At 43.5% G+C, this 17,628-nt stretch overlaps 1 protein-coding gene across 1 annotated transcript in view; it reads left to right on the top strand.

Annotated features, from left to right (window-relative positions):
* Nucleotides 1–14,612: 14,612 nt before the first annotated feature.
* Nucleotides 14,613–17,628, top strand: part of zswim5 (zinc finger, SWIM-type containing 5) — a 57,639-nt gene continuing 54,623 nt past the window's right edge. The window contains exon 1 of the mRNA XM_080461904.1: nucleotides 14,613–15,274. Within this exon, the coding sequence (XP_080318030.1) occupies nucleotides 14,752–15,274 (523 nt within the window). The 5' untranslated portion in view covers nucleotides 14,613–14,751. The remainder of the gene's footprint in view (nucleotides 15,275–17,628) is intronic.

Raw genomic sequence — 17,628 nt, 5'->3', positions numbered from 1 at the left:
CCTTTTTAATCACCGCAAAACATTGTCCCAATCAATGAATTGACTTACCATGACAATCTATTCAGTGTAGTAATTAGCTGTTGTTTTCTTCCATCTCAGTCACTTTGGTCAATGAAGTCATTCATTAAAGTTCTGCTGTAAATGAATGAAACTACGATTACAAAATGAGCTTCCTGAGCACATTTTGAGAAGTCCAGAGTTCAGAGTAAAACAGCAGTTGGGGTCCTTCTGGCATCTGACAAGGACGCCTTGAGGACACAATGAAGCAATCAAGTGTAGGATGGCAAAGAGAATTGTCAAAATAAATGTAAGTTAAGAGTTTATGCTTTAAAAGTCTTCTGCCAGCTCTCTATAATGATAATGGTCTTGAGCCCCATATTTGGCCTGGCACATTTATTGATGGATGCTCTTCCAGATGAAACCCTTTGTGCAACCTGAACTTTCAGACAAAGCTCACTGATTCCATAAGTTACACATTTTACAAATGCTGGTTTATATTGCAAAGGCATCACTTGGTAATGATACATTTATATTGTGAAATAGAACACTGATTAGAGTTATTTTGAGTATATCTGCACCCATTTACATTTATTTGTTCATATTTTACACTTAATCTTAGAGAGATCATTTCAATAAATTAGGGGAATCATGCAACAAATAAGACAATTAAAGAGTGATTAAGACCCAGCTGTGTTTTGAACTTAATATTGATCTAATACACTATAATTGCGATTCAAATCTAAACTGTTACAGTGCACATTCATTCGGGTCCAGTTACTCTGTAAATACAAAGTCCAATATTTTCTGTTTTTCACCCTTGTGTTAATCAACACCTTCCAGAGATTTCACTTTCTTGTAACTGCACATTCCTTATGAGGGGGCAGTTTAGGACAGATTGACAGATCACCACCTGAATGTGCTTGTACTTGTAGAAAACTAAAACACTTGTTTTTACTTTGGTTTATTCCATGCCTCATGACCTCAGCTTTCAAGATTTATTCTAAACTTGTTGATAATGGTGCCATGAAATCATTCAGCATAGTCCCAGCTGTTGCTGATACAATTCAACAATTAGAGCGGTTTTTAATGTCCTTTTAGTCCTGCCTTGCCTTTTAAATACAAATTACCTACATGTACCCAGCAGGTTGGTCTGACTCTGTATTGTCTGTATTTTTTTTACTTTCGTTGGGGCGAAGGGTATGTTTTTGTCCACGTGTAATTATTTATTGGTTTGTATGTATGTATGTATGTATGTTTGTATGTATGTATGTATGTATGTATGTATGTATGTATGTATGTATGTTACCAACTTTTGGCAAAAACTACTGACATAAAATCTTCAAGGATGATTTGTCATCATCCAAAAACCAATCCAGTAGATTTTGGGATCAAACAGCTCCTGCAGAGGTAAGTTACGGCTGCAGCACGGAACTGCCGCTAGCCGCCTGCTAGCACACTGCTAACTGTTCAGAAACACCGGTGTGAGTGCATTGACTCGGGTCGTGGTTTATCTGTGTGCCCCCGCTCAGTGTTTCTCACAGTGATGTTGATATTAGTGATGTTAGCATTGATATGAGCTAATGGCTAACATGCGAGTGACGCTAACTCGGTTCCACAAACAAATGTGGCATTGGCGAAGGTATGACCTTTACTGAGTGCACGTACTGGTTTCACAAAAGTGTTATGTGTATATTTTTAATGGCACAATTATTTCCGAGCTGTCAGCTCTTGGCACAGTCACGGCTAAGAAGCTTAACGTTTTGAGGCGCACATAAGACCTGAAAATGAAGCAAAATTAAATTGACTGTCTTCGGTAAGAGAGTGTTTAAATCACTAGTCACAGGTTCGATGTTGATGTGAACCAAAAAATCTGAGACCCTCGTGGATTTTTATGGCCGCCAAACAGAAAGTTACATTAGAATATAATGATTTATTAATCAGTGATCGTAGCGTGTGTGGCTTTTAAGCTAATTGGGAGGAGAAACTTTGGACAATTGACGCAGTCAAGCTTGAGTCACTCTTCCTAGATGACGGACAAAAGCACTGGAGTGGCCACCATGTCTGGATGGACATTTGAGCTGTCTCCCATACCAAGGCCAGCCCATCCTTTCTATCCTTTCCACCCTTTTCAGTCCTTTGCCACATCTACCCCTCCCTCATTGATCCCACAGTTTGTTTTTGAGCTCTTTCTCCCCAAAGATGTCCCACTGGGGCTGAGCCTCCACAAAGACCCAACACCCAGAGTGAAGGAGAAAAGGGCTGCGAAAAGAGAAAAGGGGAGAGAGAAGAGCAAGGAGAAAATAGAGGGTGAGAGGTCACAGAGGAAAAGAGAAGAAGGAGAAGAGAGCAAGCGAAGAGGAGAGCTGTAAAGACGACAGAGAATAGGGAACAGAGAAAGAGCGAGGGGAAGACTTAAGAAGACCGGGGATATTGAGAAAAGGAGGCAAAAATAGGGGGGAGCCAGAGAGATAGTTGGTGGTGAAAGAGATAGAACAAGAGGAGGAGAAAAGAGGCAGGAGAGAGGATAATGGAAAGGAGACAAAGATGTGAAGAAGAGCAGATAGAGAGAGGTAGAAGCTGGGAGAAAAAGAGGGATTGGATTTGACACAAAGGAGTATCCAGCAGAGTAGAAAGGTGGAGATGAGAAAAGGAGAAGAGACAGACTTGATGAAAAGAAATCAAGCTTTGAATAAAAAGGGAGGGAGAAGGGTTGGTTGCCAGGAGCCTGTGTGTGAGTGTGTATTGTAGGGGATGGAGGGTCATAAGTAGCCGCTAACAGACTTGTGCCACCTCTGCTGGAGGAGGAGCCCTTCAGAAAACATCTCATCAGCAGTGTGCGCAGTTTGGAGAGGAAGTGTTTTCAGGCACAAACAGAGCACTCATGAGTTCACCATAGATTAGGTGATCAAACACTTCCCCCTCCCCAACGACTGAGACACACAAACCCACACTGTCTGGCCAGTCCACCGCCTGTTAACGCCTCAGTCTTAATCAGCACCTTCGTGTCAGGCTCTGATCTGGCTCTGGCTCAAGCTCGCTGCGTTTACATGCACTTAAGGAATGAGATTATTTTCGACTTCCAGCAGTAACCTAATTTCTGAAATGTTGTGAGAATGAGAAACACTGTGTCTTCGTAGAGCTAAATGGATAAAGAAAAACCTGATTAACAGGAGCTGATTTTGTCTTGAGAAATCGTATTTGTTTCCAGTCAGTATTCTCCTGATTTTCTTTTTCTTCACAGTTCTTTAGGTTTTAGACTGTGCCAAGTTTGTGAGGCGTACTGTCTCCATGAATACACCTTCTACACAGTTTTATTTAACTCAGGGCCTGTTTACATTGCAACGTTTTCAAGTGTAGACACAAAGTTTTCATTGAATTTTGGGTGTCTGTTCATGCAACAATGGTGCTCGGAGCCAAAGAAAATGCAACTTTTTGACAACAGCTTTCAAGGTGGAACTTTATAAAAACACTGCGACTGTGTCTCTAAACGAGGGAAAACTTAACTTTTTGAAAATGCTCAGGCTCTATCTAGGTGTAGACAAAGGAAACGCTGCTATGGCAGGAGTGCAACACAGCTATAGTAAATAATATGAAACCTAAATCATTTCAGCGTTTCTGTTGTTGCTGTGTAAATGGATATAAGTTCCAAAACTTTTCTGAAATGAAAACAAAAGCAAAATCTATGCGTTTTCACTTGAAATGTTCTTGTGTAAATGGGGCCGAAGGGCGTGTTCCCATTCCCCTGTTTGGTCCGGAACACAATTCTCTTCAGGGGAAAACCGTTTCGTTTGGGTGACGTGAACACGCCCACAAACTCTGAACTGGAGCAAAAAGAGATCTCTGGGGTCATTGAAAACCTCGGTCTGGGTTCCTTTACAAATAATCTTTTGTAGCGGGTGAGGTGAGAGGACGTGCGGCAAGGATGTGACATAGTGTGCGATGCATTCTGGGTAGTAAACAAACAAAGCTAACTGTGCGAATCAGAAGAATTAGATGCAGAAAGAAAAAATTTGAAAATATCTAGCAGCAAGACGTGGAGTAATGAGAAAGAATTAGTGAGAAAGAAGTAGTGAAAAAGGCGCTTATCGATATCTGGTCTGAAGATGCGGTTGTTTGTGGCTACCCATTAGCCACAAGCCAACTAGCCTCGCCAACACAGGCTAAAGCGACGGGACTTCTGCTTTTGGTCCTGAGCAATCAATGAGCCTTCCTCTCTGGTCAGTGTTTGTTTCAGGTAACAGCTCCCCCAAACGAACAGCTGTTGTAATTGCGTGATATTTTCCAGGTGGTTTGGTCCGGTCTCAAAAGTGAATGTGAACACTACCTAAACAAAATGAAGGTCTGAAAATTCTCATCTCCCTTCCCTCCCAAGTGAACCGAGTCCCAGATTATACAAATGTGAAAGTGCCCCTAAAGGTAAAGATGTGGCCAATCCCAGATGACTCGTGGCAAAGGCAGGATGGTTACTCACTGAAAGGTCATCAACCCACCTCGAGGCTAACACAAGGAGATACTCACACCTACTTACTCTCACACCCATTGGTCACTGATTTGACACAAACTAGCCTCACATGCTTGTTGTTGAACTGTGACAGACCTGTTTACCGGTCGTTCTCCATCCCCACTCTCACCTATGGTCATGAACTTTGGGTCGTGACCGAAAGAATGAGATCGCGGACGCAAGTGGCCGAAATACGTTTTCTTCGCAGGGTGGCGGGTGTCACTTTTCGCCATAGAGTGACGAACTCAGCCATTCGGGAGAGGCTCCAAGTCGAGGTACTATTCCTCTACATCGAGGGGAGCCAGTTGAGGTTGTCTGAGCATCTGATTATGATGCCCCCTGTTGGCCTCCCTTTAGAGGTCCACCAGGCACGTCCAACTGGGAGGAGGCCCCGAGGTCAGCACGGGGCCGGCTGGAAAGATTATATCTCTGGTTTGGCCTCGCAGCGGCTCGGGTCCCCCCAGAAGAGCTACAGGAAGCTGCGGAGGACAGGGATGCCTTGGCTCCTCTGCTCTCTATACTGCCACCGCGACCCCAAACGAACTATGCGGGAAAGAAGATGGATGGGCATCATTTAAATAACAATTTAGAATTTTTTCAAAATTTTACATGCCTTGTCCATTTTTCATAACTTTGGACCCTTGTTGTTGATTGCATGCAAACACTATATACATTGAATTCAAATTGTATGTATGAACATGTGAAGTGCATATTTAAAGTTGTGTTCAATTGTTGCATACACAAAACGTGAAGGAGATTCAGCTGACATTGCAATAACTACCCTGAATCTATTGCATGAGCTCCAATAAATTAGGCTTTGTAACAAAAAACAAATCAGTCAAAAAACTTCACCAGAACATGTCTAATAAACATGTCTTTCTTTTGGCTCTCTTTAGGTTTCCATCTGCCCCCAAAATATGTCTATTGAATTCTCTGCAATCTTTAGTTGCAAGCTGCTTACAGTGAGTTTTTTTGGCAGTGGAGGCTGAGAATACCCAATTTTCCCGTCGTTGTGTGAGACAATGTGCAGAAATCACATCAATTTTAACTGCAGTTTTATCGGCTTCACTTTTTCCCATTCTCGATCTTTGTATAGGCCTTCATTCTCGATATACTGTATATGGTTTGTCTTTGAACATAAAAAAATCAGTGACGCCTGTACAAACGTGCAACAACACAATCAAGTTTTCCACAGTAAAAGCAACAGTAACACAGGATGCTAGGGTTGCCAAGGACAGGAAGATGATGAAGGAGAAGTAGGTTTTGTGGCAAGACATAAAGGAAATGAACAAAGGCAATATTGGCTTGAGCAGGGATAGCAATACAAAAAAATAGAAAAAATAAAAATCAATGCCAATATCACCAAGGGATGTAACAAACAATGGTAGCATAAAGAAGGACCTTGACGATAACAGTGACAACATTGTAGCCATCAAAGGCTCTCTGCAATGGTTTTCTGACCAGAGGAGATGCTTTGTGCTGATATTATGGATGACATCCCCCAAACACCAGTGGCATTAAAATGAAATGAATAAATCTCATTCCCATCAAACCATCACAACTTTTGTCAAGCTCTGCAGACGTTTGATGTGAATTCATTCACTTGAAAGATGTGTGTTGTAGTATGAAGGCATCTCTGGCATTGCTAAACCAGAAAGACTGGCATCATTCAAACGCTAATATTGGACTATAATGGATACAAGAAGTAGATATTGTAAATAAACAGTTTTTGCAATTGTTGAAAGTCCTTGGAGTTTGTGTAGAAGCATGCTTAAACCCCATTGAGCTATAATTTAAAAGCCGGGTCAGTAGTTTATGAGACCTTGCATGTGACTGAAAAAGAAAATCCTGCATACACCGATCTGCATGCTACCGCATTCATTCACATATCATGCGCCTCCTGCCTCTTAATTTGCAGCTTTTATATCAGTGTACGGGAAAGCAGTTATGTTCAGAAGGACAAAACTGCTGTGGGAAATAAATTGAAATGATTACAACCATTGATGCAGTGAGAGAAAGAAAAGAGAGATAAGAGGGAAAGATGAAGAGGTGGATATTTTTGCCCTATTGTCCCCCAGTGATGAACAGCTCAAGTGGAGTGTTTATGGTGAGGAAACATGTTCCCGAGCTGTCAGCCCTTTGGTAAGCAAGATTCAGGGAGACAAAAGCCGCGTGAGCATGTGTCAAGGCCAGCAAAACACACACACACACACACACACACACACACACACACACACACACACACACACACACACACACACACACACACACACACACACACACACACACACACACACACACACACACACACACACTCACACACACACACACACACACACACACACACACACACACACACACACACACAATGTCACTCTGTTGACTGTCTTCACACCGTTGTGAAGCAACGTTTTTCACAGGTCTATTTCTTTTACCCCCCCACCCCACCCCACCCCACACCCCGATCCCCACACCCCGATCCCCACCGTATGTATGTGTGTGTGTGTGTGTGTGTGTGTGTGTGTGTGTGTGTGTGTGTGTGTGTGTGTGTGTGTGTGTGTGTGTGTGTGTGTGTGTGTGTTTGTGCGTGCGTGTGTGTGTTTCTGTGTGTGTGTGTGTGTGTGCGTGTGTTATAGTATTAGAGTCAAGGGTGACGAGCTTGGGATTTCATTACACCTGGAGTATGTGGTAATTTGTGCCTCAATATAAAATAAATGTGATCACTAACGTTATAGATTCTGTTTTCATCCATCTTCTGTAAAGCTTCATCCAACTCAGGTTTGAGGAGCACTTGAACTGATCCCAGCTGATTTTGTGTAAGGGAACAATAATTCCAGAACAAGTCATCGGTCCATCTCACGGCAAACAAAAAGAGACATGCAATTACACATAATCACATTCACACCTACAGGGCAAGTCAGAGTCACCAGCTTCAAAAGCATGTTTTTCAGATGACAGGAGGAAATCATAGTACTAGGAGATAAAAACAATGCTTGTAGAATACGCTAAAAGAAAAGAACAACCTGGACTTCTCAAGATGTAGCACGAGTGCTGACCTTATCACCAATGTGCAGGGCAGGGAGGTTGAAGAATTAAGACACTTTTACCATTGTTGTCCTCACTTTTAACATGTTTAGTCAATAAATCACAAAATCTGTACATTAATAAATTGATTCAGCAAGAAAACCACTGAAGGCATGAGGGCATACAAAAATCTGCATTTAAAGTCAAATGCAAGCGGTACAGCAGTCTTTTGCCATGTCTAAATGAAGGAAGTTCATTTGTTAAGGACTTATTCAAACCAAAGTGTAAACTGCTCAGACGATAAACTTACAGCTGTGGAGAACTGCTTCCAGTTTCCGATGTTCACTCAAACTAAACATCAGTGGTTTTAGAAATGGTTGTGAAAGACGACTCAGGTGTTTCAGTTCCAGAAAGAAAGAAAACATCCTGACCAATACTGTCAATTCTACACAAAAATCCCAAAGGCGGCAAAAAAGAGAACCATTACCAATGTCCAATTAGATGTTTAAAAAAGTTTTATCAGCTAAATATTTCTTTCATTTCCTTATTTTAGTATGGTTTATGAGTTAATTACATGTGCAACATTTTATTTATACATGTGGATTTTTTAAAAGAATATCACTGGTTACACAATTATTCAGTATTCAAATGTCTTCCAGGCTCACAATTATCCGTTCACCCCACAATACCTTTTTGTTTGTCGACCAGCACAAACACTGTCTGTGCTTTTTTTGCCTGCTGGATGAATCACTGCATCAAGTGGGAGTCTACTGCCTTGCTCAGGGGCAGTTGGATGGCATATTTTCATCCTCCGCGCCTATAATTTCTTATCTGGCTTCCCCATCCTCATCTGTGACCTTCTGCTCATAAAGCAGCCGGTGTAACCTCGAGGCTCCCCCTCAAGATTGGAGGACACGTCATTACAGACCCTCCACATCTTCACGCTCCCTGGACACCGCCCCTGTGGATGCATCTATACGTATGTGCGCTTTGCACCGGGAAGCCTCAAACCCTTTTTATGGCTCTCTTCCCTGCACTGAGTGATATTGGAAGAGGAATTATACACAATGGATCCACTTTTCTCTTTGGAGTCAGGGGGGAGAAATAGCAAGAAGCAGAGACAGAGGGAAAAACGGGATGGCGGGGGGGGGGGGGGGGGGGGGGGGGGGACGGCTGATACAAGGAGAAAAAAAAGAGAGGAGAGGGAGTGACTGCAGAAGCAAGAAAGAGTGATTGCCTATTGACTTGATGAGAGAGGATGCATCATTATATAATTGTAAATCCCTGAAAGATAGGGTGTAATAGGACTTTCACTCCTCCCACTGCTGCTTTGGTAATTTATCCCTCTCTCTTTCCATCCCTTTCTACCTCTCTTTCACCCTGTCACCCATCAATCTTTTTCCAATTACCTGCTCTGTCTATCCACAAATCCATCATAATCATTTCCATGGTAACGGGTTGCATCCTCCATTGGCTTTGGCCTATTGTTCAATATAATTGCACGCCAAAAAGGAGTCTTTAAAAGAGGGAAGGGGATACACAGAGAGGCACAGATCTGGATATTGTCTCCGTTCTCAGCGACTAATGTCTCTCTCACGTCTCTGAAGAGTCAACTTCAGAGCAGATAGTCTGCTTAATTTCAACCATGGCGTCCATTCATCACACATTTTATTAGCCATTATGTGTGGATTGGCTTTATCCCAGGCTGATGAAACATCTTCTCAGCCCGCGCAATTGTCAATTATTGTGCAAATGAGAAAGTATAACTACCCAAGCAAGGTCAGTGGAGAACAAAAATAATACAAATTTGTTAGCAATGAATGAGAACCAAGGCTGTCCAAAAATCTATTAACTTGTTTTATTTTATTTAGGAAGTCATAATCATAAGTTAATGGACGCAGGTATTTGGAGCGCCTCAGGTCTGTCTTTATTTCACTTAAATGAAGGAACCGCATTTCCACCTGTAGATGAAGAAACCTCACCCAGTCTTTACAATGCAAAGTATTCCTTCCATTATGAAAGCGACATCAAGCTTTAATGTGGAGTCTTCAGACGATGGGTGGATGGTGGATGGGTGGATGGGTGGATGGATGGATGGATGGATGGATGGATGGATGGATGGATGGATGGATGGATGGATGGATGATGGATGGATGGATGGATGGATGGATGGATGGATGATGGAAACTTGTGCCATTCTGACTTTTACTTTCCCAATTTTTCAAGTTATGTGGTACAAATACTAAACTTTAGCTGCTTGCCGATACCGAGCACCTATTCGAGTGCTTATCGAATGCCATTAAGGCTAATTTATACTCTATACGCAAACAATATGCAAACGCTATGCGTTGCTGCATGACATCGCGTGTACTTGCCAAGTGACACTGGCGATCTTTTACCGAGTTTGAGTATTCCCTGCGGTATCTGAGCCAATACCTGATACCAGTATCAGTGCATCTATGAGTAAAATCATACTTCTCATCTGACTCTTTTCAGTTTTGTTATTTGTTATATTACAAAGGCCTTAGAAATGCTATAGCCTGTCTTCAAATATCCCTTTTGCACAATAGAAACATATCAGTGTCCTTAAAATGAATATGTATTAAAGACCTAACTCCTGTTCCTGCAAAAGTTTATATGTCAAACTTCACCGGGCTCTGGTCAAGAGGAGGCTTATATCATTAATTGTTTATTTGAATACTTTGAAAAGAATCTGCAATTCTCTCTTTCAGTATTTCATGCTTCTATTTCCACTATTTCAAACTCAGCTACTCCGAAAAATGTTGGCACTACACATCAAAATGCTATGAGGTTTTTTTTAGGCGACGAGTCCACTGTTTTGCTCTGGTGCACACTGTACAGCAAAAATCTAACTGTCTGCAAGTTGCAAACATACGGGGACACACTGATGCTGTGGAAAACCATTTTCATCTTCTGAATTCCTGAGTTTGGTCTGTCTGGGGATAGCCACTCTCCAGTAGAGGGGCTACATTAGTGTCACGACGAGAACCCCCCCTCCTCATGCTTGAGACGGAAACAGGGAGTAAGTAAGTGTTTGCTTCCAAGTATCTCCATATACTGTATCTTGCGATCCATTAATGCCTGGTCAAATAGAAAATCTTCTGCTCACAGTGATTATTGATCTCTGACTCGTAAGGAGAATGCCTCCTGAAGATTGCATGGAAATAAACTCATTTGTTGTTTTCAGAGTGAAAAGCAAGTCTTCATTTGTAGCCCTAAATATCAGCAAGAATGTCGGCATGTGTGAATGGAAAGCCAAAATGGGAGTATACTTTCAAATGCGCGTTGTTTTTATTTTGATTGCCAAAGGAAGTCGTAGAAAAGCCATGCACCCACAGGGAGAACTTGCAAACTCACAGAGAAAGGCCCCCAAGCAAGGACTTGAACGAGAGACAAATCACTGTGAGGTGAACTATAGAATAATCTCTGATGCCTCGAACTCATACGTTCGATTGTAAAAATGCAGCATCGTAGCAAATATAAACATTTAAATGTGGTCATGGTCTCCTTGTATTATGTTCTCATAATTAAGCGACAGTGTTTATGAAATTTAAAGTCGTAACATTGATTCCTGTAACATTTAAAGCCCCCTACCTATTTAAGACACTCAGTTTTTAAGGTCAAAATTATATATAGATGCATGTGCCACATGTATCATTTATTTATTTCAAGAAATGCAATTGATATATGAATACAATTTATTTTTCTCAGTTTTTAAGGTCCAAATTATATTTGAATGCATGTGCCACATGTATTTCTTTCAATAAATACAATTGCTTTTCTGATTCTGCCAGGTTAGTTTTACCCCACTGCTGATGTGTTGTTGCAATAGTCAAGCTGGATGGATTACATTACGTTTAAAGTCGTTCATGTGCACGCGAAATCAGATAAATTAACAGTAAGCTCTCTATGTGGAATCGGCTACAATATGAAGTCAAACCATTTGTCAGCTGCTGTGGGAAACAGACTCACGTCGCGCCCACATCAAGTGAAAGCGTCTTTCCTGACCGGGGTTAATTGATATTTAAACGACACAAGATGGTGTGAATTTAATTAGCAAAACAATAACTTTGTAATTCGTGAAAAGGAGCTGGGTTCATGTACTACTCATGTTTTTAAAATGCACACGTCAAGGACGCTGCTGTCTTCTCAAGAGGAGGAGAGAAGTGAGACAGTGTTGTTTATTTGGTTCTGAAGAAAGGCTAATGAGACTCTGACACGTTTTAACACTGACTCCTGAAATCACAGCAAAGCTCCAGTCTGTGTATTACACGTCTATCAACAGTCCTGTCCTGCTGGATTTTAAAAAATTTTTTTTTAAATGTCTTCATGTGTTATATTTCTCGTGCTTGTTCTCAAAACACTTATTCACATGAATATTAAAGAAGGTTTGGGTACAGGGGAGACTATGCGGCATCACATGCTTATTGGAGACCGGTTGCGATTGCGTTGGCTCGTGAAGTGCAGCATGTTCCACCTCCCATCGGTCTACTGAACTGTTCTGACGTCAGTCTCGGTGAACAGTCCACATTTTAAACAGGACAACAAACTGAATCATAACCCCTAAAAAACACAGTGTGGGGGGGGGGGGAATTGTAGAAGTCCTCAAATGGCCTCCGAGTACAGTGTGAAGGTGAACTCTGTGGCGCTCAGGGGAAGTCTGGAAAAGGTGGAGGCGGGTCAAAAAAAATGATTTCCACCAGAATTTTGCATTTGCGGTGACCCAGCACTGAGTGAAGAATCCATCCATCCATCCATTTTCTCCCCGCTTATCCGTTTCCGGGTCGCGGGGAGTAAAGAATCTGAATAGTATAATAACGTGATGTTTTCCATTCATCTGTCCTCTATACCACTTCATCAAATGAGTGTTCAGGGAACCGAAGCCGATTCCAGCTGACAATCCATCAATCTAGGGTAAATCCTTTACAGTCCATGGGGGGGGGGGGGGGGGGGGGGGGGGGGGGACAGTGCATACAATTTACATTCAGGCCTCGATGTTTTGGGACCGTGAGAGGAAACCCACGTTCACACAGGGAGGTCATGCAAACTCCACAAAGAAAGGCCCCGACTGGACTCTAACTGTGAGTACGGAGCTCTCACCGCCACACCAAAAGTATTTGCTTTGTCACTGTGCTGTATTACAGTGAGGCGATGAGAAACAACCTGAGCTAAAAACCAATTGTTGGAGGATTCTATGTAATCTTAATGACATTAAACGGTGGTCTGAGAAGTGTTTTAATGCTTTCATGCTGTTTGGTCGAAGCAGGGAGAGACAGAGAGACACGGCCTGCGCTGGTGCTGCAGTGGATTGAGAGCCACAGCTCTTACTCTAATCCTGATAAGAGGCTTTCTCAGCACTGCTCAGTTCCAACTTGTGGTAACAAACTCAGAGACATTTCTATGAAAACCGTAATACCTTGCGTTCATGTGTATGTTCAAGTGACCGGTCATTCAAAAGTGAGAAAACTCTCTCTCTTTCTGTCTGTCTGTCTGTCTGTCTGTCTGTCTGTCTGTCTCTCTCTCTCTCTCTCTGTGTCTGTCTGTCTGTCTCTCTCTCTCTCTCTCTCTCTCTCTCTCTCTCTCTCTCTCTCTCTCTCTCTCTCTCTCTCCTGCTGAGATTAATCAAGTGGCAAAGACAAACAGTGAAGAAGACAGGAAATCAAGAAATGTGAGTTTTAAAATAAGAGACAAAAAAACATCAACTCATTAAACACGCACTGTCCGTGCTTGTCTTTAGGAGGAACAGCGTCCACACAGTGACACTGAGCCAATTGCTGTGACAAAACAAACAAACAAAAAACAACGCAGATGCAACCAGTGTAATGAAATTTAACAATGACTGAAAGTGTGTGGACTTTAAGCGTTTTCAGTGTCCTCTAAGTAGCTAAGATTTTTCCTATTTGTTTTGCGAGGAACAAGTAGTGTTAGAGTAGCACAAAAAAAGCAAACGTATTTCTGAATTTGTGTTGTTTTATTTCAAATATTTATACTGTTTATTAGTACAAAACTGCAAACAGTAAGAGCGGAACCTGAAGCCTTTCAATGAACTGATACATTGTGTTCATATTTTCTACATCTTTCGCATCTTATTTTCTTAATGGCACTATATACTATGTATGCGTCTTTTGTTTATAGCCCCCCCCCCCCCCCCCACCCCCCCCCCCCCCCCCCCCCCCCACCCATTGTTTTACATTATTTAAACTGTATATGATGTATTATTGGGGGCCAGAAGTAGGGTAGCTCCTCACAAAGTACTGATAGTTTACTATTTTGGCTCAACAGTTGCATGTCTATTGGATTACTTAACATTATGATGTTATAATTTGTGATCAGTACAGCCTCAAAGCTAGAGAGAACCTTGATGGAGCCTGCTGTCTGATAGAAATTCCTCATTGGGGTTTGCAATTTGCTTCCTGTGCCGGCATTTGTCAAAAAAAAAAACCAAAACCCAACATAAATACCTGGATAATTGTTTTATTGAAACAAATGTTGTATTGGTGTGCTTGGGCGATTGTACATCTCTGTGTTTTCCCTGATGTTGTTAAAGGTTTCATACTGGGTTACATCAGATGTGTTATTGATTTGTGAAGTAGTTATTACTATAATACAATCGATAAAGCACAAACAGAGATCGAAATGGCCTTCATCAATAAATGAAAGAGTTAGAGCATAAACAGTCCAAATGATCCAAAAGGAACTACACAATATAGAACAACCACCAATAAGTATTAATTGTAAAACAAATAAATAAATAATGTATTGAAACGAACAGTTCAGCTCCAGGTAAGAGGATAAAAGCTGCTTAAACATTTGCAATGATAAAGAAGACCTAATATTGACGGAAAGGTTGATTAATAATAACACTTTTTTTCCCATGGGTGAATTAAGACTCTTTTCTATAGTCAAGTTATATATATATATATATATATATATATATATAGTCCTGTAGACTGCTTTGTTAAACTTTCATTAATATCCTCTTAACGTGAGCTGTGTTACTTTGAAGGTTGTGCTCGGAAGTCGTACAATCGACGCATGTGGCGATTGACGGTAGTAGTTCAGTGCGTGTGTGTGTTTGTGTTGATGAGTGTGTGTGTGTGTGTGTGCGTGCGTGTGTTGATGAGTGTGTGTGTGTGTGTGTGTGTGTTTCCTGCTGCTCGCTGTCCGCACACACCGTCCGTCTCGTCAGTGTTGATCGGCTCGCCATGGCGGAAGGACGCAGAGAACAGCCGCCTCTCCTCTCCCTGCCACCGGCCAGCAAGCGACCCTGCCTCCGCCCCGCACCCCGAGGTCCCGGTCCGGGGCCCGGCCACGGCAGCGGGCTGCCCGGCTCCCGTTACCGTTCCCCGGAGTCCCTCCTGGACTGCGCCGCGAAGGCAGTAGCGGAGAAGTGGGCCTTCGAGAGAGTGGAGGAGCGCTTCGAGCGGATCCCGGAGCCCGTCCAGCGCCGCATCGTGTACTGGTCGTTCCCCCGCAACGAGAAGGAGATATGCATGTACTCTTCGTTTCAGTGCCGGGTGGCGGGCGAGGAGGGTCCGTCCGCGGCCACCGGCGGGACAGCGGGAGCTGCGTCCGGAGCCCCGGCAGCCGGTGGCGGCGGAGGATCAGCCGCCGGTACGACGGCTACCGTGGGGGCACCGGGAGCAGTGGGGACGGGAGACGGACTCCCTTTTCGCCGGGGCATCAGGCTGCTGGAGACCGGCTGTGTGGAAAACGTTTTGCAAGTCGGTAAGTTGGATATTTTGTACAGTTTTTTGTTTTTGTGGCACTAAACACCGTGGACGGGTGCCGAGTCTCCGCCGCCGCTGGATCTCTACCGAAAGGGGGGTGGGGGGAATGATTGATGGAAGTTTTTCCTGCCACCGCGGAAAGTATGCAAAGCGTCTCCTTTCGGCGCAATCACACCCGCACTTGGCCGTGCGTCGGTTTTTAGTTCGGCGGACCCGGATGGAGACGTTTGCCGTCGAGTTTCTTCGACTTTTATTTCGGCCGCTGGTGGAAACGGGAAGCGGCGGCGGTGCTAGCTTTAGCCGAGCGAGCGGCTGCTGTTTAAAAATTAAAGGGCTTCTTCCTATTGTGGCTCGTCGCCGTGTGGCGGCCGCGTCCGGGCACTTTGGGCCATTTGCGTAACCTCCCCCCCCCCAACAGAACTCGATTATTTATTTATTTATTTATTTTCTTTCCCTAACCACTGGAAAGCTACAATCGGCACTTTCCTCGCTCTCCGGGGCTCCCCGGAGCTGGCTGGAGCCGTCACCCCGGCAGTGAGGGGAGGAGGACGGAGGAGGAGGAGGAGGAGGAGGAGGAGGGCTGACAGACGCGGATACAAAAGGAACCAATGTTATCGCGTCGGGGCTTTTTTTTTTTATTTTTGTTTGTGCTGATTTCCCCCTTTTTCCTCAACTCCACGTCAGTTGAGAGTAGCTTAAGCAAGGAACAAAGGCATTTATTTGTGATTAATCCCAACGTTAATCCGGGGAAGAAAAAAAAAAAAAATCCCTCCTCACAGCTTTTTGTTTATTTGCTGCTGCTGCTGGTCCGAGCGGACAAAGAGCGCAGTCGCCTTACCAGCGTGGAAAATACACGCTTTGTGGGAGTATTTATGTTTTTCTTTAATGAAACAGAAATAAAAGTTAACCCGTTATTAGCCGCGATTTGACTCGTGAGCGTTTGTTTCACCGGCGCGTTCGACCCCGCAGCCTCTCGGTCGAGCCCCTGCAACACAAAAGGTTTCCAGTTGAAATGATCGATAAGCGTCTCGCATTTCCAGCGCTGCAGAGAGAGGCTGTTTCCAAACAAAGGGCCATTCCGCAAAGCTCCATCTCCACTCGTATTTTCTTGAGCTTCTTCTTCTCCTCCTCCTCCTCCTCCCCTCCGGCTCTGCACGGCCACAAAATGAGCTCAGACATCAGGGGAACTGGTGGGATGAAACCGATGGATAGTCTAAAGAAACCAGTCTTTTATGGTCAACGGGAGGATTTTTCTCCGGCCATATGGCGCGAGAGCCACTGGAGCTTGTCAGGGGTTTCATGTTTCTCTAAGGTATCAGGGGGGGGAAAACTGCAAACTGTGGCTGCTGGTTTTTAAAAAAATTTTTAACACAGTGACTGTTGTATCTAATTGCATCTCATAAAGGCTCATTGATTCCACCCCATAACTAAAGGAAATCCGAGACTTACGAATATGGAATTGCGATTTGCTGCAGTCTTGCTTGATACGTTCTGAAAGTTTCAAGAGAGGGGACGAGATTAGAGGCACATATTTGTGTTTGATCAGGAAAGTTGGGGAAGCCCGCTCGCCGACTTCTCCAAGGCTTTGAAATTTGCGATGGGCCGCTTGTTTAATCGCGATTTGAGTTCAAGGTGCCTGAGGAAGTTGCGAGCGAAGAACTCGTTCACCACTTCCTGTCAAGCGCATACCTTACTCCCACATATTTGACGCCCACTCAACCTCTGGGCTGAATGTTGTTACGCCTGTGTTTGGCAATGGGGATGCGTTGAAAGTACTTCGGGCTTGTTTTATAACACACAATGCCGATTGTTTACGTGTCATCCGTGATGAAAGACGCGTCTCTCCGCCGGCTGTTTAATTGAAAACTGAAGGCGTGCAGGCGCGAGCATACCTTTCCAGTCTTACCTGCCTCACCTGCAAACGGTTCCCAGTCTTCCCCCAAGGTCAGTCAAAGCAGGCAGGCGCGTGGTTTTGTCTTTGTGTCAACGGATAACAAGACGGGGCTTAAATAGCTGGCTGACATCAAGATAAGACTTGGCTCGCTCTTCACTTTGTTTTTCCAGCCATGGGAACCAGTTACTGTGAAAGGCACCGGGTGACTTAATAGCAGAAAAAAAAAATGTGGGATTTGTTTGTGAGGCTTTGTTTGAATGGGCCGGTCGACCAGGCTCTCTCTTACACCTCTGAAATAATGCCACCATTATAGATTGTGTTTCACAGCTTTAAATGATGGTCTTAAGGCTCCGTTTCTCTTGACATGGCATAACGTAATCGGCACTTTAAATGGCGGTAATACTTGTTTTTGGTAAAGTGAGATGGACGTGCCTCTTGAGCACTGTAATAGGAACTTG

Source organism: Lipophrys pholis (genome assembly GCF_963383615.2).
Source record: "Lipophrys pholis genome assembly, chromosome: 1".
In the NCBI taxonomy this organism is placed as follows: Eukaryota; Metazoa; Chordata; class Actinopteri; order Blenniiformes; family Blenniidae; genus Lipophrys; species Lipophrys pholis.
The sequence above is the reverse complement of the archived record's forward strand: the minus strand, read 5'-3'. Positions and strand labels throughout refer to the sequence as shown.